Source organism: Oncorhynchus nerka, linkage group LG22 (assembly GCF_034236695.1).
Source record: "Oncorhynchus nerka isolate Pitt River linkage group LG22, Oner_Uvic_2.0, whole genome shotgun sequence".
Taxonomy (NCBI): Eukaryota; Metazoa; Chordata; class Actinopteri; order Salmoniformes; family Salmonidae; genus Oncorhynchus; species Oncorhynchus nerka.
The window spans coordinates 19,963,207-19,988,556 of record NC_088417.1 but is presented as its reverse complement, the minus strand read 5'-3'; the positions used below and the strand labels follow the sequence as shown (position 1 = coordinate 19,988,556).

General features: G+C 40.9%; 1 protein-coding gene across 1 annotated transcript; it reads right to left on the bottom strand.

Moving 5' to 3' along the window:
• Positions 1–7,842: 7,842 nt before the first annotated feature.
• Positions 7,843–19,185, bottom strand: LOC115104569 (SH2 domain-containing protein 1B-like). The gene is made up of 4 exons (XM_029625926.2): positions 18,675–19,185; positions 9,575–9,638; positions 9,333–9,501; positions 7,843–9,190 (listed from the first exon to the last, which is right to left on the bottom strand). The coding sequence occupies exons 1-4, from the start codon at positions 18,812–18,814 to the stop codon at positions 9,150–9,152; spliced, it is 414 nt and encodes a 137-aa protein (XP_029481786.2). The 5' UTR covers positions 18,815–19,185; the 3' UTR covers positions 7,843–9,149.
• Positions 19,186–25,350: the final 6,165 nt, after the last annotated feature.

Sequence of the window (25,350 nt, the reverse complement as noted above, 5' to 3'; positions counted from 1 at the left end):
TAGCTTGACAACTTGTTAGCTGACGTTAGCAAAAGGACTTTAGCTAGGAAAGGAGCACACATTTTTCAGACAAGACAAGGCAAATTATAACATTAGCTAGCTAACATTGTGACCATTATTTAAGTAACTTAAACACACATACACCCATATATTCACTAACTTGCTAAGAAATTATATTGTACATTCAGTTAATTTAACTCTGTTCGCTTCTACTTCCTCCCGCTTTTCATTTTGAATAGCGGAACAGTCCATGAGGTACAACTCTGTTTGCTTCTACTTCCTCCCGCTTTTAATTTTGAATAGCGGAACAGCCCATGAGGTACAACTCTGTTTGCTTCTACTTCCTCCCGCTTTTAATTTTGAATAGCGGAACAGTCCATGAGGTACAACTCTTTTTGCTTTTACTTCCTCCCGCTTTTAATTTTGAATAGCGGAACAGCCCATGAGGTACTGAAGATGGATCACAGCCCATTCGTGCAACCAAATGGTAATTGTCTAAACAAATTACACAAATGTATGTGTTCTGCTACTAATAGAACGATATCAAACCAAAGTAAAGGGTTGTTTAAAAATAATTTAGATAACAATTTAAATAATTGCTGTAAAAAAGAAACCAGCCTTAGAACTATCATCACCCCCTAGTTTAGCACACACTTTCAAGATTCTAAGTATTATGTAGGCAGGTGCCATGCAAGACATGACCGAAATGCGCAAACAAGGCAAGTCGGTGCCACGCTGTGCTGCTTGGTTTCCTTAATGAACTATAATAAGGATAAATCTAATTGTGGTAATGGAAAAACTCACTAATAAAAAAACACTTCCGTGTTTTCTATAAGGAATTTGAGCAGTACATTCTTTGTCACGTTCTGACCTTAGTTATTTTATTATGTCTTTGTTTTAGTATGGTCAGGGCGTGAGTTGGGTGGGTTGTCTATGTTCCTTTTTCTATGTTTTGGGATTTCTGTGTTTGGCCTGGTATGGTTCTCAGTCACAGGCAGCTGTTTATCGTTGTCCCTGATTGAGAACCATATCGGTTGTTTCTCTTTGTCATTTTGTTATCTCCGTGTTCATTTGAATAAATATGGACACGTACCACGCTGTACCTTGGTCCTCACCTTCTTCCACCCACTACGGCTGTTACATTCTTCTAATAAGAAAGCTGTTAAAACAATCTACATGTGTGTATCTTTTAAGGTCATTGTATAATCTGTCATTTTTTTCGTGGTATCCAGTGTTAATAGTTACTATCTTGTCTCATCGCTACAACTCCCGTACGTATACTTCTTGCATGTTTACTGTTTTTTCTGTTTTTTTTTCTGAATTTTAAAAAAAGAAAAAAATTATTAAAATAAATTTGGTGCCACGCACTTCTATAGACCCCTTTCAATCAGCCAGTAAAATGTCACTTTAGCTAGCTTTTGCTACAGCCTTATTCAATGAGCGTTAGCATTCTAGCTAACAATTGCTGCATACAAAATAATTATTTTGCAAATATCACAACCAAATATAATATTAGAGACTGTTCAAGCAAGAATCAAAACATAATTGTAAGTGTATGAGAACCCTAAAGGGTTATTATGTTTAGAAGTAATATAAATGTAAATCTAGGCTATGTTGAATGGGCGAAGATGGCGATGGCTTTCTTACTGTCGCCAATAGTCTGCTAGCATCTGAGCATGAAGTCAGTGTGTTGTATACTGGAAAGGGGTCTATAGAGTGCCACATGAGTCATAATACCCATAAAACCTACCGGTCAATCAGGGAAATAGTTCCAATCATTTTTCCACCTTTCATTTTTCCCATAGGGGATTTTAGAAACACTTCAAATAAGGGCTGGGTTTCGTGTAGGCTTACCCTGATATGACATTTTGATAACTGTGTAAATCTCTCTAGGACAAGGTGACTTTTATCAACATTATAAGGAAACAGCAGGGAGCAGGTCTCGAACCCTCGACCTTCTAGCCCGAGGTCCGGCGCGATATCGACTGCATGCTTGTGCGACAGAGTCGATTTCCGCGCTTATAAACCCAGGGTCGTTACACTACACAAACACAGCACTTATTTGAAGTGTTTCTAATTCCTATATGGGACAAATTAGTGATGTAAAAATGATTGGAACCATTTCCCTGTTTGACCGCTATGTTTAACGGGTTTTATGACACCTCCACTGTGGGGCTTTATGGCTTGAGCAAAGACCGTACAATATGAAGAAAGGCTAAAATTGCTTCTCCAATAGCAATCCACAATCCCGCTTGCAGCCGTTGTCATGGCGACGTTGGCTAGCTAATGCTGCATTCAAAATAACTGGGAACTAGGGGAAAAAAGAGCTCAGACTGGAAATATTTTTTGAAAGGTCATCCAACTCGTGCCTCTTTCCAGATCTCAGACTTTCCGACCTGAAGATCACTGACGTCATGATTTGACCACGTATTTTTCCGAGTTCCCAGATGTCGTGAACGCACCATAAACTCATGCATAGAAAAACGTAATGGAGTCCAACAGTCGTCTTGCGCCGAACTGTCCATGTGCAGCCTGTCAATTCCAAAGGCAGTGTAGAGGACTGCTAATTCCTATGTAGGTGACATTACATTACTGCTAATTCCTATGTAGGTGACATTACACTACTATAGCTGAGACACATAGTAAAACAGGTTGGGCCCCATACAGGATATCTCTCACACACACACACTCACTGTAATCATCCAGAACACTGTCACAACAGGATACTCCTAGCCACAGGTGCTAGCCGGCAGTTCGGCCACAACTCCCCTGAAGATAGGGACGCATACGCTCTTACACACTGACCCCAGAAGACAGGGACGACGCACATACAGTACACACATAGCTGCCGAGGACACCCAGATAAGACACCCACAGATTGGCAGAAAGCCTAGACTTAGAGACAAACTAACACACACACATCCCTCCCAGCCGAACATTGTGTGACTGAAGATAGCGCACACACCAGATCTCCTTTTCAGCTGAACGGGGTGTGACGACCAAGAACAGGCATGGCAGGATTCTACGATGACGGACAGACAACAGAGCCAATGCCGGATGACTACACCCCAGCCTGATCCAATCCGAAGATCCGATCTCCTAGATATCAACCTACTTTCTGTTCTGTATATGAAGCTTGTACCCATTGTTAGCTAGTGTCTTTTTTGCTAGTCTCTGATGAGCTAACAGAGGGGCCCGTATATACGCTGTACCAGATATCTCCACTTTGAAATAAACCTGTCGCTTGTCATACAATCTACCACCTTGTCTGCATCGATCCTTGACCGACTCACCCTTTATCATATCCCATTATCAACAGCAGCCCTTCGATATCCTTTTTGACAAAAATGAACACTCCACAGTATTTATGCAAGTAAAGTCATAATTGTTTTCTTTTTTTTTATCATGAAAGCTGTGATGGAAACAGGTATCCATAATAATTTCATTATGTATACTAGCCTACCAATACAGCCCACCTACATTGTATCCGCAAGCTGTTGGCTAGAGCGCATGTGCCAAGTCCAGAGTAGACACATTTGCTATTCAATTACAGTTTTTGTGACAAATCTATAGGTAGAGTTGAAAATGTGATGGAAACACATTGAACTTTAGAACTGTATTCGGTACATGAAAACTTAAGTGAAAAGGTACATTTTGTGTGCACTATGTCATCGCACACTGACTTTTATCTGCAACAAGCGTGTTGGGTGGAAACACACCACTGGTGGAAAAATGCATATATTCTTTATGCTGGTATTAGAATATTTGCATGAAAATCCTTCGCCAATTGGATGGAAACCTAGCTAGTTTGTCACTTTCACGAAGTTGGAGTAATAACATATTCAACTACTTATGACGATAGCTATGTTAACGTGAATGTGCACAGAGAATTTTAGGTCAACATTTCGAAAGTTCGCATTGAAAATAGATGCAACAATTGCTTGCTAGGGTACGTCTCCATTGAACTATATTGTGTCAATAAATACAGCTGAAAGTCATGTCACTTATATAAAAAAAATCTCAAAAATCTCAAAAACCTACAGAGGCAATTAAAAATGTACTGATTGAAGTGTTTCCATTACCCATTTAGACAAATTGCACATGAATAAATTGGCGACAGCCTGATACGCCCTTCCACCGATCTGTTATATGTCTCAGGTAGCCCACAAAAGCCAGCATGGATGGAATGCAATAATTGACTAATATTTGCCATATTCAAATCATTCTTTAACGTATTGCCAGCCAACCAGAACAGCAAGGCAAAGCAATTCAGGCATTCTTGAAAGTTAGGACAATCCTTGTCCTGCAAAGAAACATTCTTTTTGATAGTTTAACAATGTTATTTTGCAAGCACTAGGCATTTAGACTTGAATATGGAGTGGAGCTTATAGTTACGCCATAACATTAAGTGCCCCGTGTACCTTCAAAAGAATTTGGCAATCAGAATTTATTAAACAAAAGAAAACACAGTTTCCATCATAATTTGTCGCAATAACGGAAGTTAGACAAAAGAAAATCCACCCCTGTCTAACGGATATCATTTTTGTCGAGCTATAGAAAATGTATCCTACAGTGCCTTCAGGTCTCTCCAGAGATGTTCGATCGGGTTCAAGTCTGGGCTCTGGCTGGGCCACTCAAGAACATTCAGTGACCACTCCTGCGTCGTCTTGGCTGTGTGATTAGGGTTGTTGTCCTGTTGGAAGGTGAACCTTCACCCCAGTCTGAGATCCTGAGCACTCTTGAGCAGGTTTTCATCGAGGATCTCTCTGTACTTTGCTCCGTTCATCTTTGCCTCGATCCTGACTAGTCTCCCAGTCCCTACCGCTGAAAAACATCCCCACAACATGATGCTGCCACCACCATCCTTCACCGTAGGGATGGTGCCAGGTTTCCTCCAGACATGACGCTTGGCATTCAGGCCAAAGAGTTCAATCTTGGTTTCATCAGACCAGAGAATCTGGTTTCTCATGGTCTGAGAGTTCTTTAGGTGCCTTTTGGCAAACTCCAAGCGGGCTGTCATTTGCCTTTTACCTAGGAGTGGCTTCTGTCTGGCCACTACCATAAAGACCTGATTGGTGGAGTGCTGCAGAGATGGTTGTCCTTTTGGAAGGTTCTCCCATCTCTACAGAGGAGTTCTAGAGCTCTGTCAGAATGACCATCGGTTTCTTGGTCACCTCTCTGACCAAGGCCCTTCTCCACCGATTGCTCAGTTTGGCTGAGCGACGAGCTCTAGGAAGAGTCTTGATGGTTCCAAACTTCTTCCATTTAAGAATGATGGAGGCCACTGTGTTCTTGTGGACCTTCAATGCCACAGACATTTTTTGGTACCCTTCCCCAGATCTGTGCCTCGACACAATCTACGGACAAATCCTTCGACCTCATGGCTTGGTTTATGCTCTGACATGCACTGTCAACTGTGGGACATTATATAGACAGGGGAGTGCCTTTCCAAATCATGTCCAATCAATTGAATTTAACAGAGGTGAACTCCAATCAAGTTGTAGAAACAGCTCAAGGATGATCAATGGAAACAGGATGCACCTGAGCTCAATTTCGAGTCTCATAGTAAAGGGTATGAATACTTATGTAAATAAGATATTTCTAAAAACCTGTTTTCGCTATGTCATTATGGGGTATCGTGCGTAGATTGCTGAGGGAAATGTTTTATTTAATACATTTACAGTAAGGCTGTAACGTAACAAAATGTGGAAAAAGTCAAGGGGTCTGAATACTTTCTGAAGGCACTGTATATCTGCTGTTTCCATTATCCATGTCGCAATGAATTTTTTTGCTACATTGCTTTTGTCGAACAAACCTGGGTCAATGGAAACTTGCTTAATGGCTTGAATCTAGGTTGTGCCTTTAGAAAAAGGAACAACTAAGGAAGAATTCTTCACTTCTTTCATTGACTTCTCAAACCCCAAACCATTTGGTCTTTTTGCATGCATTCCCGGAAGTCTTGTGATGTTGCATACTTAGTAGCTCTGTGGTTTGTGCATTTCAGTTGGTCATGACATGGGTGGCCCGATTGGGGTGGAAACTGTGGTTGGACAGCATTGGAGTATTGTCACGTCAGTAAACCCAGAAAAGTCAGCAGGCCTATAAATATCACTTATTTGGTCAACCACATGCAGCCATTTTCTTCTAATGCTGTTTTAATGTTTCCATTCTCTGTAGATAAATTCAGGCAAGAAAAATTATTAGTGAGACATTTTATCTTTCGCACAAAATGTTCCTATTGGCTTGGCAATATTTACACATAAGTAGATGGTAATTTCCATTAAGAAAAATTGGTGGGACTTGCTTCAACTCTTTACAAGTATTTTTGTGTTAGTGGAAGAAGTTTAAACTGTTTTACTTAAGCCAAGCAGTTAAATATAGTCAAAGTGGAATTTAATAAAATAATTGTTCTGATTACTTTGATACACCACCCTATCAACCTTATTACTTTGGATTGTGGGGCAGTTAGAGCACATATTTCATCACAAATAACAACACTTTGACTACAACACTTTCAGACAGTCTCCTGCTAGAATACCACAGTATAGGCAAACTGTAATAGTAGAGTACAGAAAACAAGGAGGCATTGTTGAAGTTTCAAAGAAATGAATCAACTTTATCTCAAGCATTTATCCACATTTACATTTACATTTAAGTCATTTAGCAGACGCTCTTATCCAGAGCGACTTACAAATTGTAATCATTGTAATCATTATCCCTTACTTCAAACATATGTTAATTATTAATCAAATGATAAATCTGTTAAAAGATAGTTATTACTGGATAGATACATAAATGGATAGATAAATAAAGTAAGGATAATGGGATGGAAGACCTAATGGATGGAGGGTTGAAGAGATGAAAGGAGGTTAAGTTGGACTGATTGGTATGATAAAGGAATGAATGTATGGTTGAAGGTGAGGATGGTGTGTGTGTGTCTGTTTTTATCTACGACGCATTGTTGGGAAAAGTGATTATTCATGTCAAAAGTCACAATATTTACTCATTGTCTCATGCTTAGAATGTGGTCTCCCATTCTTATCATTTGAAAGTTCCATGGAAGTTAGCTAAATTAGTTAGAAGTAGACCAAGATGTCATACCCTCAAATTTTTTGTCTAACTAATGGGGAAATTGATCAAAGTAGCTGATTTGTGTCGAAAGCTACATTGTTTACAGTGAATATTGAAGTCATGAGTTTTAGAATGTTGAGGAAATGCCATGGAAGTGGATGGAGGACAAAAAGAAGCCCCCCAAAAAAGTATAAAATATTTTATAAAGTCAAATAATGTAAGCAACTCAATGCAGACAAGTCCGCATGTTTTAAAGTTTGAACGGCGTTTCTAGCTAAAACGGTGTAAGAGGAGTAGCGTGCAGAAGAATTATAAGAAGAAGAGGAGTCGCAAGTCCCACCTAATTAATTAATAGATATTTGGTTATCAGGGGTGTATTCATTACGCATATTCTGTTGCAGAATGTTTTGCAATAGAAACTGTTTCTCGACACAGAAACCATTTTGCAACGATAAAAGAGAGTGCATATTGGACAAATTCAGGTAGGTCTATTCCCATTTCGTTCCGTTTGCTCCGTTTGCTTCCATTACGTTTTTAGACGGTAAACGGTTTCCATTGCAAGACGTAATGATTACACCCCAGTGTCCTCTGGTTCAGGGAAGGCTGAAAGTGAAACACACTGTCTACAGCAGGGGACCTTGCAGAGAGGTGAGAAAACAAGTGTGACAAAAACAAGTGGATGTGTGTGAGCATGAGTGTGTATGTCTATGTAGTCCAGACTGAGTGTGGTGTATGGGGGGGGTTGTTGGTTTATGTTACAACAACACACAGTTGGTTACTTAACAGCATTTTAATTTAGTTAGGGGGAAAGTAGATAAATACTGGTGTTTACAAACGTTTTATTTAAGCTAGGAACATTTACACATTACAGCTTAGTCTTATCCAGAGTAGGCCTAAATCTTTACAAGTAAATAAACTCTATTCGGAATACCATAGTGACAAAAAGATATGAATGTTTCTATGGGATGTTTCTATGGAGTGTATGTGCACTGATACTATTCAGTCACAGGATGATATATATACATATTATGCATACACTGACTCTCTCACAAACCCACATACATTTAGATACACTACATTCACACAACACATACACGCATACTGACGCCACACACACACACACATTTAGATACACTACATTCACACAACACATACACGCATACTGACGCCACACACACACATACATTTAGATACACTACATTCGCACAACACATACACGCATACTGACGCCACACACACACACATATGCTGCTCTGTTCTTTATTTCACTCTTATTAGTATCTATCCCGATGCCTAGTCACTTTACGCTGCCTTTATGTACATATCTACCTCAAACACCTCGTACTTGTACACATTGATATGGTACTGATACTGGTACTCCCTGTTACCCCACTCTCTAAAGGTGTCTCCGGGAGAGTGGATTATGCAAAAAACTCATTTCCAATTCACACATGCGTATTAATACACACCTGTAGATGTGTAAGACAGGACAAATATAAGCACCCACCAAAATTTTATTTTTATGATATAGCTTCATTCTTGTTTTTTTCTTCCTCTTGTGTTACTATATATTTTATAGTATATAAATATATATATATTTTGACTCAGCATAGTAGGGAAGGGCTCGTAAGCAAGCATTTCACAGTAAGTCTACACACGTTGTATTCCGTGCATGTGACAAATAAAATTTGATTTTAACTTCCACTTCAACAACCAGACAAACACTATTCTCTCTGACAATCTCAGTATCCCTAGCACACAGAACAGCACACAACACATTGCATACGGAAGGGGCGGACTGAGACCAAAAATCAGCCCTGGCATTTCTAACACACCAGCCCATTTTTTTCCTTAGAGGCCCCAATTACAGTATTAGCCAAATAATGATAATTTAGCTTTTTAAAAAAAAATGAATTAGACAGGCCCTATGGGCTAACATTTGACCAGCTCATCTGGCATTTCGAGCAAATGGCAGATGACCAATCCGCCCCTGGCATCAGGAAAAAAAGTGCCTGCAGGCACCACACCTAGATATTTACAGGCTCATAGATGATGTAGGTCAGGGGTGTGCTGCTGAATCAAGAGGGCAGGACAACAACGTAGTCTGATGCATCCACATCTAGACAAGAGAGGGACAGAGAAAGGACAAGTAGTGAGTGTGTATTTAAGGATGATAACGATCTGGACATCTGATAAAGGTCTAAAAAAAGTCAGTGACAGATGGAAGTGAAACTAACAGACAGACAGACAGTGTTACTTACTTTCATAATCAGGCACCTCGTCGATGACATTGGGGGCGGGAAGTTGTAGCAGTGTCTTCCGCTTGACTGAGTGGCGCAGATGCTGAGCCAATCCCTGCCCCCGACGCTTATAATGGCGGACCAGCTCCTCTAACGTCTTAAAGAATTTCTCCTCTACACCAGACGCTGTCTACACACAGGCAGACAGACCATCAGAAACACATACAAACACAAGCGCACACACACACACACACAGGGTGTACCTGCAGGGTGTAGCTTCCAGTGTGGGTCTGGAGGATTCTGTAGGTATACACCACCTTCTTTTTACTGCAGAAACACAACACACAAATAGAGCAGCAGTCAAACGTTTGAACACCTACACATTCAAGGGTTTTTATTTATTTGTACTATTTTCTACATTGTAGAATAATGGTGAAGACATAAACTATGAAATAACACATATGGAATCATATAGTAACCAAAAAAGTGCTAAACAAATCAAAATATATTTTATATTTGAGATTCTTCAAAGTAGCCACCCTTTGTCTTGATGACAGCTTTGCACACTCTTGGCATTCTAACAACCAGCTTCATCTGGAATGTTTTTACAACAGTCTTGAAGGAGTTCCCACATATGCTGAGCACTTGTTGGCTGCTTTTCCTTCACTCTATGGTCCAACTCATCCCAAACCATCTCAATTGGTTTGAGATTGGGTGATTGATTGTGGAGGCCAGGTCATCTGATGCAGCACTCCATCGCTCTCTTTCTTGGTCAAATAGCCCTTACACAGCCTGGAGGTGTGTTGGGTCAATGTCCTGTTGAAAAACAAATGATAGTCCCACTAAGTGCAAACCAGATGGGATGGCGTATCGCTGCAGAACGTGCATTGAATTCTAAATAAATCACAGACAGTGTCACCAGCAAAGCACCTTCATGCTTCATGGTGAGAACCACACATGCGGAGATCATCTGTTCAAGTACTATGCGTCTCAAAGACACGGTGGTTGGAACCAAAAATCTCTAATTTTGTCACGCCCTGACCTTAGAGAGCCGTTTTATTTCTCTATTTGGTTAGGTCAGGGTGTGATTTGGGTGGGCATTCTATGTTTTCTATTTCTTTGTTTTTGGCTGAGTGTGGTTCCCAATCAGAGGCAGCTATCGTTGTCTCTGATTGGGAATAATACTTAGGCAGCCTTTTTCCCACCTAATGTTGTGGGTAATTAATTATTTTCTGTGTGTGTTTGTGTGCACCACGGTTGCATCACGTTCGGGTTTCTGTTTACCTGTTGTTTTTGTGAAAGTTTCACTTTATTAAAAGATGTGGAATTACATGGACGCTGCGCCTTGGCTCATCTATGACAGGGAGTTTGAAGACAGTGAACGTGACAAATTTGGACTCATCAGACCAAAGGACAGATTTCCACCGATCTAATGTCCATTGCTCGTGTTTCTTGGCCCAAGCAAGTCTCTTCTTCTTATTGGTGTCCTTTAGTAGTGGTTTCTTTGCAGCAATTCGACCATGAAGGCCTGGTTCACATAGTCTCCTCTGAACAGTTGATGTTGAGATTGTCTGTTACTTGAACTCTGTGAAGCATTTATTTGGACTGCAATTTCTGAGGCTGGTAAATCTAATGAACTTTTCCTCTGCAGCAGAAGTACCTCTGTGCCTTCCTTTCCTGTGGCGGTCCTCATTAGAGCCAGTTTCATCATAGCGCTTGATGGTTTTTGCGTAATGACTGACCATGTCTTAAAGTAATGATGGACTGTCATTTCTCTTTGCTTATTTTAGCTGTTCTTGCCATAATATGGACTTGGTGTAGCGATGTGCGCTGAGAGTCGGGAAGCAAGTACAGTGAGTGAATATTTAATAAAGAAACAGAACATAATCCAAAACAAGAAACACTAACAGCATACAGACATGAAACAGAAACAACATCTGGGGAATGAACCAAAGGGAGTGACACAAATAGGGGAGGTAATTAAGGAGGTGATGGAGTCCAGGTGAGTGTCATTAGGCGCTGATGCACGTGACAGGTGTGCAAACAGCAGCCTGGTGACCTAGAGGCCAGAGAGGGAGCACACGTGACACTTGGTCTTTTACCAAATAGAGCTATCTTCTGTATACAAACTCTGACTTGTCACAACACAACTGATTGGCTCAAATGCATTAATAAGGAAAGAAATTCCATAAATGAACTTTTAATAAGGCACACCTGATAATTGAAATGCATTCCAGCTGACTACCTCATGAAGCTGGCTGAGAGAATGCTAAGAGTGTGCAACGCTGTCATCAAGGCAAAGGGTGACTACATTGAAGAATCTCAAATATAAAATATTTTTTGATTTGTTTAACACTTTTTTGGTTAGTAGATGATTCCATATTTGTTATTTCATAGTTCTGAAGTCTTCACTATTATTCTACAATGTAGAAAATAGTACAAATATCGGGGCACCATCAGTACAGAGCTTGCTCAGGATTGGCAGTAGGCAGGTGTGAGTGCATCTGCACGCACAGTGAGGCAAAGACTTTTGGAGGATGGCCTGGTGTCAAGAAGGGTAGCAAAGAAGTCACTTCTCTCCAGGAAAAACATTTGGGACAGACTGATATTCTGCAAAAGGTACAGCGATTGGACTGCTGAGGACTGGGGTAAAGTTATTTTCTCTGATGAATCCCCTTTCCGATTGTTTGGTGCATCCGGAGAAGACAAGGTGAGCGCTACCATCAGTCCTGTGTCATGCCAACAGTAAAGCATCCTGAGACCATTCATGTGTGGGCTTGCTTCTCAGCCAAGGGAGTGGGCTCACTCACAATGTTTCCTAAGAAAACAGCCATGAATAAAGAATGGTACCAACCCATCCTCTGAGAGCAACTTCTCCCAACCTTCCAGGAACAGTTTGGTGACGAACAATACCTTTTTACCTTTTTATTTAACTAGGCAAGTTAGTTAAGAACAAATTCTTATTTTCAATGACTACAGTGGGTTAACTGCCTGTTCAGAGGGATTTGAACTTGCAACCTTCCGGTTACTAGTCCAACGCTCTAACCACTAGGCTACCCTGCCGCCCCTGTTCCAGCATGATGGACCACCTTTCCATAAGGCAAAAGTGATAACTAAGTGGCTCGGGGAACGAAACATATATACACTGCTCAACAAAAATAAAGGGAACACTAAAATAACACATCCTAGATCTGAATGAATGAAATATTCTTATTAAATACTTTTTTCTTTACATAGTTGAATGTGCTGACAACAAAATCACACAAAAATTATCAATGGAAATCAAATTTATCAACCCACGGAGGTCTCAAAATTAAAGTGGAAAACCACACTACAGGCTGATCCAACTTTGATGTAATGTCCTTAAAACTAGTTCAAATTAGGCTCAGTAGTGTGTGTGGCCGCCACGTGCCTGTATGACCTCCCTACAACGCCTGGGCATGCTCCTGATGAGGTGGCAGATGGTCTCCTGAGGGAACTCCTCCCAGACCTGGACTAAAGCATCCGCCAACTCCTGGACAGTCTGTGGTGCAACGTGGCGTTGGTGGATGGAGCGAGACATGATGTCCCAGATGTGCTCAATTGGATTCAGGTCTGGGGAACGGGCGGGCCAGTCCATAGCATCAATGCCTTCCTCTTGCAGGAACTGCTGACACACTCCAGCCACATGAGGTCTAGCATTGTCTTGCATTAAGAGGAACCCAGGGTCAACCGCACCAGCATATGGTCTCACAAGGGGTCTCATCTCGGTACCTAATGGCAGTCAGGCTACCTCTGGCGAGCACATGGAGGGCTGTGCGGCCCCCCAAAGAAATGCCACCCCACACCATGACTGACCCACCGCCAAACCGGTCATGCTGGAGGATGTTGCAGGCAGCAGAACATTCTCCACGGCGTCTCCAGACTCTGTCACGTCTGTCACATGTGCTTAGTGTGAACCTGCTTTCATCTGTGAAGAGCACAGGGCGCCAGTGGCGAATTTGCCAATCTTGGTGTTCTCTGGCAAATGCCAAACGTCCGGCACGGACCCTGGGCCCTCATACCACCCTCATGGTCCTGCTGCTGGGTTGTTGCCCTCCTACGGCCTCCTCCACGTCTCCTGATGTACTGGCCTGTCTCCTGGTAGCGCCTCCATGCTCTGGACACTACGCTGACAGACACAGCAAACCTTCTTGCCACAGCTCGCATTGATGTCCCATCCTGGATGAGCTGCACTACCTGAGCCACTTGTGTGGGTTATAGACTCCGTCTCATGCTACCACTAGAGTGAAAGCACCGCCAGCATTCAAAAGTGACCAAAACATCAGCCAGGAAGAATAGGAACTGAGAAGTGGTCTGTGGTCACCACCTGCAGAACCACTCCTTTATTGGGGGTGTCTTGCTAATTGCCTATAATTTCCATTTCACAGAAGTGTGATTGACTTGGACTTACATTGTGTTGTTTAAGTGTTCCCTTTATTTTTTTGAGCAGTGTATTTTGGGTCCATAGCCAGGAAACTACCCAGAACTTTGTCCCATTGAGAACTTGTGGTTAATCCTCAAGAGGCTGGTGGACAAACAAAAGCCCACAAATTCTGACAAACTCCAAGCATTGATTATGCAAGAATGGGCTGCCATCAGCCAGGATGTGACCCAGATGTTAATTGACAGCATGCCAGGGCAGATTGCAGCGGTCTTGAAAAAGAAGGGTCAACACAAATGATTCAAATATTGACTCTTTGCATCAACTTCATGTAATTATCAATAAAAGCCTTTGACACTTATGAAATGCTTGTAATTATACTTCAGTATTCCATAGTAACATCTGACAGAAAAATATCTAAAGACACTGAGGCAGCAGGCTTTGTGAAAATTAATATTTGTGTTATTCTCAAAACTTTTGGCCATGACTGTACATGGCCAAAAGTAGGTGGAAATCCCTTCAAATTTGAGCCACACCCATTGCTGACAGGTGTACAAAATCGAGCACACAGCCATACAATCTCCAGAGACAAACACTGGCAATAGATATATAGCAATAAAATCTGTACCATAGAATAATAATAAGTTAGAGGAAAAACTAAAAGAACTGGAGGAACTTATTCAAGAAAGAAGATATTATAACAAAGCGAACTGGATGGAATATGGGGAAAAATGCACCAAATTATTTTTTAAATCTTCAACATAGAAATACTCACACAAATAATTGACTGAAACGTGTTACAAATGACGGAGTCACCCATGTTCACCAAATTACATATTGAAAGAAGCGAAGTAAGCAAAGTACTTTAAGCATATGTTTTCCTTTCATCTCCACTAGCCAAAGTTAATTGTAAAGATTTTTTTTTAATAATGTAAAATGAACAGCTATACAGAATGAATCATGTGAATGTCAAATTACAGTGGAGGAACTTAGAATTAAAGTATTTAAGTCTGGGAAAAGTCTAAGGCTGGATGGCATACCAGTTGAGGGATACCAAACCTTTTTGATGTACTCAGAGGACCATTATTAGCATGTTTTAACCATTCCTATAAAAAATGTATATTATTAGATACTCAACTAGGTCCAATTTCATTATTACTGAAACAGGACCCAAGTGGTAAATATAAACAATTTAAACAATTGGAGGCCCCTTACAATTCAATGTTGTGATGCAAAAAAATCTAGAAACATTTATAGTGCATAGAATTAAAAAGGTATTGTCGTATATTATTCATCCTAATCAGACAGGTTTTTTACATGGACAATAAAATGGAGATAATATAAGACAAGACCTGGAAACAATAGAACACTATGAAAAATCTGTGAAACATTGCCTGGTATTCATAGCTGACTTTAAAAAGGCTTTTGATAGTACGACTGGAAGTACGACTGGAATGTATATATGAATTCCTGGAATATTTCAATCTCTTATATAAAATCTCTTATACAATGGGTTAAAGTTATATATATATATATATATGGAGGACACCAATGGAGGAAAACTCGCCTCCCTGCGGACCTGGCATCCTCTCACAAGGCCCTACACCCAAACAAGGGCACTGCGTTCATCCACCTCTGGCCTCCCTACCACTGAGGAAGTTCAGTTCCCGCTCAGCCCAGTCAAAACTGTTCGCTGCTCTGGCCCCCCAATGGTGGAACAAACTCCCTCACGACGCCAGGACAGCGGAGTCAATCACCACCTTCCGGAGACACCTGAAACCCCACCTCTTTAAGGAATACCTAGGATAGGATAAAGTAATCCTTCTCACCCCCTTAAAAGATTTAGATGCACTATTGTAAAGTGGCTGTTCCACTGGATGTCATAAGGTGAACGCACCAATTTGTAAGTCGCTCTGGATAAGAGCGTCTGCTAAATGACTTAAATGTAAATGTAAAATGTATATAGTAACCCTAGGTGTAAAATAGTAAATAATGTATATTTCTCAGAAAGTATTAAACTGTCAAGAGGAGTAAAACAAGGTTGTCCACTATCGGCATATCTATTTATTATGGCATCAAAATGTTATCTATTAAAATCAGATCCAATAATACTATCAAGGGCCTAGAAATCCAGTGCTTAAAAAAGGTGTTTTCTTTTAAATCCACAATTTGGATCCCTCCACAGCCTCATAGAGGATCTAAATACATTTTCTAACCTTTCTGGATTACAATCAAATTATAATAAATGAACCATATTACGTATTGGATCAATAAAAAATATCTAACTTTTACATTACCGTATAGTTTACTAATAAAATGGTCTGATGGTGAAATGCACATACTCAGTGTTCATACCCCGAATGAAAAAAATGCTCTCATTACAATACATTTTTATAGTAAGTTAGCAAAATAAATAAGATCTTGCTACCGTGGAAAGGAAAATACCTGCCCATTTGTGGACAAATCACCATGATAACTCTTTAGTCATATCCCGTTTACCTATTTGCTTATGGCCTTGCCTACACCTAGCAAACAGTTTTTCGAATTATATGAGCAAAAAATATTCAATTTTATTTGGAATGGCAAGGCAGACAAAATTAAACGGGACTATTGATATAATATGTCACACTTGTAGCTAACAAAAAATATATGTAAATATATGCTCTATTGTAAATATATGTATCTATGTCTATGTAAATATATGCTCTATTAAAAATTACAACCAACTAATTGCAGCATTACTGCAAAAATGGAAGAGGCAAGTGGAAGGGGGAGAAAGTAAGGCAGTTGTCTGTCTGCCCCACATTAAAGAGCAAAATTGGCTAAAGAAAATTGTGATAAATAAAAAAAGTATACCAGTTTCATTTAAGGTCCAAAACATTTACAGCTGTGCCATATAGATTGCATAATAGTTGGGAAGAGCTTTTCAATGTACTGATTCCATGGCACATGGTTTATGGACTGATACACAAAACAACTCTGGATTCAAAACTTAAGAGTTTTTCCATTTAAATGATTATACAAAATTATTGCAACCAATAGAATGTTATATATATGGGGGATACAACCATGCCAGTTCTGCAGATTTAGCTGCGAAGAGAAAGAATCATTAGATCATTTTCATTTTTTGGTCACAAGTTCAGGAATGGCTGAAGAATTGCAACATTTACCTGGAGCTAACTCTGCAAATAGCACTGCTGGGTGATTTTAAAAGTCATAGTCAATTGATCAATACTATAATAGTACTCTTAGCAAAAATGTTTATCTTTAATTTAAAATATGTAGAATCTGTAAGATTAGAAAGGTTCAGATCTTTTGTGAAACATCATAGCACAGACAGACAAACAAAAGATAACTATTGTAATATATACTGTATCCGTAAAATGTATATAGTATGTATAAGCTGGAAGTAGAAGCCTAAGTGTTGTTGTCCACTAGTTTACTCCAATTAGGGGAGGGGTGGCAGGGTTAGGGGAAAATAATATAGGACTTTTTTTTTCTTTAAAAAAAATAATATTTTTATGTATTTACAGAAAAAAATATATGGGAGATTGGAAATGATGGAGACAATTACAATTACATACATTGTGGAAGCCACAATCTATATGCAACAAAATAAAATAAAATAATAAAACATAGAATGACTTTCAACATGGCACCGTTATAGGATGCCACCTTTCCTACAAGTCAGTTCATCAAATTTCTGCCCTGCTTGAGCTGCCTGGTCAACTGTAAGTGCTGTTATTGTGAAGTGGAAACGTGTAGGAGTAACAACGTCTCAGTCACGACGTGGTAGGCCACACAAGCTCACAAAATGGGACCGCCCAGAGTGCTGAAGCGCATAGCTCGTAAAAATTGTCTGTCCTCAGTTGCAACACTCAATACAGAGTTCCAAACTGCCTCTGGAAGCAATGTCAGCACAATAACTGTTCATCGGGAGTTTCATGAAATGGGTTTCCTGGCCAATCAGCCACACACAAGCCTAAGATCCCCATGAGCAATGCGAAGCGTCGGCTGGAGTGATGTAAAGCTCACCGCCATTGGGATCTGGAGCAATGGAAACGCATTCTCTGGAGTGATGAATCATGCTTCACCATCTGGCAGTCAGGTGGATGAATCTTGGTTTGGCAGATGCCAGGAGAACACTACCTGCCCGAATCCATAGTGCCAACTATAAAGTTTGATGGAGGAAGAATAATGGTTTGGGGCTGTTTTTCATGGTTTAGGGTAGGCCCCTTAGTTCCAGTGCAGGGAAATCTTAATGCTACAGAATACAATGACCTTCTAGACAATTCTGTGCTTCCAACTCTGTGGCAACAGTTTGGGAAAGGTTCTTTCCTGTTTCAGCATGACAATGCACCCATGCACAAAGTGAGGTCCATACAGAAACGGTTTGTTGAGATCGATGTGGAAGAACTTGACTGACCTGCACAGATCCCTGACCTCAACTCCATTGAACACCTTTGGGATGAATTGGAATGCTGACTGTGAGACAGGCCTAAACACCCAACATTAGTGCCCAACCTCACTAATGCTCTTCTGGATGAATGGAAGCAAGTCCCTGCAGCAATGTTTCAACATCTAGTGGAAAGCCTTCCAAGAAGAGTGGATGCTGTTATAGCAGCAAAGGGGGGAACAACTCCATATTAATGCCCATGTTTGACGAGCAGGTGTCCACATACAATTAGCTATGGAGGGTATAGGGCTGTACTGATCATCGAGTGTGTAATGTGTAAGGTTAATTGTTACCCTTCTTCCTCACTCATTTTTTTATAGATGTCACAGGGGTTCCTGGCTTTCTCCAATGAGTACTGACTAGTGTTCCATAAAGCACCAAACCACCCTGCAATATTAAAACTAGGATGGATTCTATAAAGCATTTATAAAATGCTTGGATGATGGATTGGTGTACATTAAACGTCCTACATTTCTGTAAAAAGAACAAGGAGTGTAATACTCACTAGACACACAGACACATGGCTCCTTGGATTGTTTCGCTGTCTCTGATGAGGTAGGCTCCATCCTTCCCCTTCTTCCCCAGCAGATCCTCACAGTCCAGTTTACTGATTGCCCCGTGGTACATCAATGGAGGCGATGCCATTGTAACTATCCCAACAGCAGGGCAACAGGGGGTCAACACCCTCCCTCTCTACCGCTCTTCCTGTATCAGTCCACTCAGAAGCCTGGTCCTCCCACTCTCCTCAGTCAGTCCTCACCTCTTCTTTTGATACTCTTCCCTGCTTTTTCACTCCACTCTTCTCTTTCTCGCCTGTCCTCTCCTCTCCCTGTGTTCTCTGTCTCCTCACCCCAGAGAGAAGCTAGCAGAGGTAGCGTTGGTAAAGTTACTCTCTGATAATCAATCAACCAATCTCTCCATAATCTGCAGTGAGAGCAGAGACAGACACAGACAGAGAACACTCTTCAAAGGTTCAATATCTCACAGACCCTCTTTCAAACGCGCCTCTGTGGCCACAAGATCACAGGAAGTGTGTGCAAGATAAAGAGAGAGAGAGAGAGAGAGAGAGAGAGAGAGAGAGAGAGAGAGAGAGACAAGAAAAGGGCAACCAGTGAAGAACAAACACCATTGTGAATACAACCATATTTATGTTTATTTATTTTCCCTTTTGTACTTGAACTATTTGCACATAATATGACATTTGAAATGTCTTTATTGTTTTGGAAATGTTTACTGTAATGTTTACTGTTCATTTTGATTGTTTATTCCACTTTTGTTTATTATTTACTTCACTTGCTTTGGCAATGTTAACATATGTTTAAAATGCCAATAAAGCCCCTTGAATTGAATTCAAAACTGAATTGAGAAAGAGAGAGACATACCCTAACTTTCTTCCTCACCTTAACCTAATTATTCTAACCTGTTATGTTAATTCTCCTAACCTACCACCAGGTTAGATAATCAGTGTTGCTGCTAGTCACTCTCGAGATAACTCAGTTGCTGGACAGTAGCTCATACTTCGTTTTCCAATGTTTACAGACTGGTTAACCTACTTCTATTCAACCAGAGTCAGAATGCCCCGTAACCAGTGTTGGGGGTAACACGTTACTTTTATGAGTAACAGAGTAATGTAACAAGTAACATTATTACAGTTACTTTTTCAAACTTGTGCGGAAAAGGATACTGATAGCCGAAAAGTTCGACTGGCACAATCATCAGGTAGTGTGTGTGTGTGTGTGTGTGTGTGTGTGTGTGTGTGTGTGTGTGTGTGTGTGTGTGTGTGTGTGTGTGTGTGTGTGTGTGTGTGTGTGTGTGTGTGTGTGTGTGTGTGTTTACAAAAAAAACTGTAACCAATTGCATTACCAGCAAAAATATTGTAATCAGATTACATATACTTTACATATACTTTCTGTTTTCTCAATGACATTCAATTTTGCATTAAAAAAAGGCGCATGTTTAAGTTTATTCCACCTGAGCTAGTCTGACCACAAGTCAGAGACCACTATATGATGACACCCCAAATGCGTTTGATGGATCCTTTGGTTAATTGGTTAATCCAAAAGTTACATGACTGATTCCAATTTTGTGCAGGTAAAGGTGTGTGTGTGTTGGGGGGGATTCATAAACATGCGCTGAATACAACAGGTGAAACACTTACTTACAAGCCCTTAACCAAAGATGCAATTTTAAGAAAAATACCCCTAAAAATAAAAATAAAAGTAACAAATAATTAGCAGCAGTAAAATAACAATAGTGAGACTATATACAGGGGGTACTGGTACAGAGTCAATGTGCGAGGGCACTGGTTAGTCGGGGTAATTGGGGTAATATGTACATGTAGGTAGAGTTATTAAAGTGACTATGCATAGATACTAAACAGAGTAGCAGCAGCATAAAAGAGGGGGGTGCAAATAGTCTGGGTAGCCATTTGATTAGATGTTCAGGAGTCTAATGCCTTGGGGGTAGAAGCTGTTGAGAAGCCTCTTGGACCTAGACTTGGCGCTCCGGTACCACTTGGCATACGGTAGCAGAGAGAATCAATCAATCAATCAAATGAATTTATAAAGCCCTTTATACATCCGCCGATGTCACAAAGTGCTATACAGAAACCCAGCCTAAAACCCCAAACTGTCACATGGGATGACGCTGGCGAGACGAAGCAGGTACGGGGAGTCAAACATTTAGTATAGAACGGACATGGAACGAGACAGGAACAGCATCAGCAAACGAGTAACACAGAAGAAGAAAAAACAATTAATGCAGCAGCAGGGAACAGAGCAGGGGAACTGACAAATATAGGGGTGCTAATAAACAGGTGATGAGTGAGTCCAGGGGAGTTCAATACCGCTGATGCGTGTGACGAGGGAAGGCAGGTGTGCATAATAGATGGCAGGAGTGCGTGATGCGGGGCAGCCTGGCGCCCTCAAGTGCCAGGTGGGGGAAGAGCGGGAGCAGACGTGACAGTACCCCCCCTCTAGGGGTGCCACCCGGCATCCCACCTGAGCGAACCGGCCGAGACATGGGCGCTGGGCAAGCCGGTTGGGGCATAGAAGCCCAACGAACCGGCAGGAGCGTGGGAGCCGACTAGAGGGATATCTTCAAACCACCGGTTTACTACCCTGAGACAAGGCTGAGCATAGCCCATGAAGATCTTCCCCACGGCACGAACCTGAGGGGGCGCCAACACAGTCAGGAAGATCACGTCAGTGACTCAACCCATTTAAGTGACGCCTTCACACGTCTGGGCCAGACTACACTCAATTATAGGATCTACTGAAGAGATGAGTCTTCAATAAAGACTTAAAGGTTGAGACCGAGTCTGTGTCTCTCACATGGATAGGCAGACCATTCCATAAAAATGGAGCTCTATGGGAGAAAGCCCTGCCTCCAGCTGTTTGCTTAGAAATTCTAGGGACAGTAAGGAGGCCTGCGTCTTGTGACCGTAGCGTACTTGTAGGTATGTATGGCAGGACCAAATCGGAGAGATAGGGAAAAGCAAGCCCATGTTATTCTTTATAGGTTAGCAGTAAAACCTTGATATCAGCCCTAGCCTTAACAGGAAGCCAGTGTAGGGAGGCTAGCACTGGAGTAATATGATCACATTGTTTGGCTCTAGACAAGATTCTAGCAGCAGTGTTTAGCACTAACTGAAGTTTATTTAGTGCTTTATCCGGGTAGCCGGAAAGTAAATCATTGCAGTAGTCTAATCTAAAAGTGACAAAAGCATGGTTTAACTTTCTTGTATCATTTTAGGACAGAAAGTTTCTGATTTTTGCAATATTACATAAATGGATTAAAAGCTATCCTTGAAACAGTCTTGATATGTTAGTCAAAAGAGAGATCAGGGTCTAGAGTAACAACGAGGTTCTTCACAGTTTATTTGAGACGACTGTACAACCAACAAGATTTATTGTCAGATTCAACAGAAGATATCTTTGTTTCTTTGGACCTAGAACAAACATCTCTGTTTTGTCCGAGTTTAAAAGTAAAACATTTGCCGCCATCCACTTCCTTATGTCTGAAAGCCTTGGTCTGACGCCATTAAAAGGCAATTTACCACCTTCATGAGTGCAGTCTCAGTGCTATGATGGGGTCTAAAACCAGAATGAAGTGTTTCATATACATTGTTTGTCTTTAGGAAGGCAGTGAGTTGCTAACAGTTATGAGAGGAATGGGAGATTCAATATAGGCCAATAGTATTTTTATATTTTCTGTGTCAAGGTTTGGCTTTTTCAAGAGAGGCTTTATTACTGCCACTTTTAGTGAGTTTGGTACATAGCCGGTGGATAGAGAGCCGTTTATTATGTTCAACATAGGAGGACCAAGCATAGGAAGCAGCTCTTTCAGTAGTTTAGTTGGAATAAGGTCCAGTATGCAGCTTGAAGGTTTAGAGGCGATGACTATTTTCATCAATGTGTCAAGAGATATAGTATTAAAAAACTTGAGTGTCTCCCTTGATCCTAGATCCTGGCAGTGTTATGCAGACTCAGGACAACCGAGCTTTGGAAAAATATGCTGATTTAAAGAGGAGCCCATCATTTGCTTTCTTTTTTTATTTTTATTAAATTTTAAAATTTTAAATTTGACCCCTTTTTCTCCCCAATTTCGTGGTATCCAATTGTTGTAGTAGCTACTATCTTGTCTCATCGCTACAACTCCCGTACGGGCTCGGGAGAGACGAAGGTTGAAAGTCATGCGTCCTCCGATACACAACCCAACCAAGCCGCTCTGCTTCTTAACACAGCATGCATCCAACCCGGAAGCCAGCCGCACCAATGCGCCGGAGGAAACACTGTGCGCCCGGCCACCTTGGTTAGCGCACACTGCACATTGCTTTCTAATGATCATAATCTTTTCTTCAGAGGTACATGAATTCATCACTACTGAAGTGAAAGCCATCCTCTCTTGGGGAATGCTGCTTTTTAGTTAGCTTTGCGACAGTATCAAAAATATATTTCAGATTTTTCTTATTCTCCTCAATTAAGCTGGAAAAATAGGATGATCGAGCAGCAGGCTCTTCGATACTGCACGGTACTGTCTTTCCGTTCCAATTATCTGGAAGCTTGGCTCAGGGTTTGAGTATTTTCTGTATACCAGGGAGCTAGTTTCTTATGACAAATGTTTTTTGTTTTTAGGGGTGTGACTGCATCTAGGGTATTACGCAAGGTCACATTTATTTCCCCAGTTAGGTGGTTAACCGATTTTTGTACTCTGACGTCCTTGGGTAGGTGGAGGGAGTCTGGAAGGGCATCTACAGTAGGAATCTTTGGGTTATCCGAGAATTTATAGCACAGCTTTTGATGATCCTTGGTTGGGGTCTAATCAGATTGTTTGTTGCGATTGCAAACGTAATAAAATGGTGGTCCGATAGTCCAGGATCATAAGGGAAAACATTAAGATCCACAATATTTATTCCACGAGACAAAACTAGGTCCAGAGTATGAGTGTGGCAGTGACTAGGTCCGGAGACATATTGGACAAAACCGACTGAGTCGATGATGGCTCCGAAAGCCTTTTGGAGTGGGTCTGTGGACTTTTCTATGTGAATATTAAAGTCACCAAAAATGTGAATTTTATCCGTCATGACTCCAAGGTCAGATAGGAATTCAGGGAACTCAGTGAGAAACGCTGTATATGGCCTAGGAGGCCTGTAAACAGTAGCTATAAAAAGTGATTGAGTAGGCTGCATAGATTTCATCTGTCACGACGTGGCCCTTTGGGGTATATACCGTGGCTCTCTCACTCTCTCTCTCCCATCACATGTTTTATGACTTTACGACAGGTCATAAGTTCCTGGCAGAGACTCTCTCCCCCTGTTCATGCAGAAAGAGAGGGGAAATAAAAATCCCCAAAATTGGAGTATTAAACAATATTTATTATTTTGAGAATGTGGGAATGGTCCGTGGGTATTTAAAGAATAATCCTGTCGAAGTTGTTTTATTTTGTGACATCAGGAAGGAGGGTAGCACAGAATAACGGTAGCTTTGGAAGTGTACATTTATCAGTTAGTAGTTTTCTATCTGAATGTTGTGTAAAATACATGATTGAATATGAAACTATTTGTGAGAAGATGTAATATTATGTTGACCTTCTAAACGAGATACTTGTTTAGTTATAAAGTTTTAACTAGTCAGTGGCCACGCCCACATGAGACCAGACATTGCATCAGGCGTCATGGATTTCCCCTTCTTCCACAGAGTATAAAGCACACTTCATACAAAATATAGATTAAGTCAGAGAACGCCGAGTCCCCACGTTGGAATAGCTACAATTCTATAGACCATTAGACCATACAGTTCTAGTTTTGGCTACATGGCTGGGAATGGTTCAACTCTGAGACTATTGATCACTACGGAATAAGAGCAAATCTTAGACGTATAATTACTAGTCTGCAGCTAGAAATGACGTGAATCTAGTATGAGAATACTGACAGCCGTGGAAGCATCTACAGTCGTATGAAAACGTTTGGGCACCCCTGACAATTTTCATGATTTCCATTTATAAATAATTGGGTGTTTGAATCAGCAATTTCATTTTGATCTATCAAATAACTGATGGACACAGTAATATTTCAGTAGTGAAATGAGGTTTATTGGATTAACAGAAAATGTGCAATATGCATCAAAACAAAATTAGACAGGTGCAGAAATTTGGGCACCCCAATAGAAAAATCACATCAATATTTAGTAGAGCCTCCTTTTGCTAAAATAACAGCCTCTAGATGCTTCCCATAGCCTCGAATGAGTGTCTGGATTCTGGATGAAGGTATTTTGGACCATTCCTCCTTACAAAACATCTCCAGTTCAGTTAGAGTTAGGGACTGGGATGGCCATTCCACAACATTGTACTTGTTCCTCTGCATGAATGCCCAGGTAGAATTTGAACAGTTTTGGGTCATTGTCTTGTTGAAATATCCAGCCCTGGCATAACTTCAACTTTGTGACTGATTCTTCAACATTATTCCCAAGAATCTGCTGATATTGAGTGGAATCCATGCGACCCTCAACTTTAACAAGATTCCCAGTACCGGCACTGGCCACACAGCCCCACAGCATGATGGAACCCCCACCAAATGTTACTGTGGGTAGCAAGTGTTTTTCTTGGAACGCTGTGTTCTTTTGCCACCATACATAACGTCCCTTGTTATGACTAAATATCTCAATCTTTGTTTCATCAGTCCA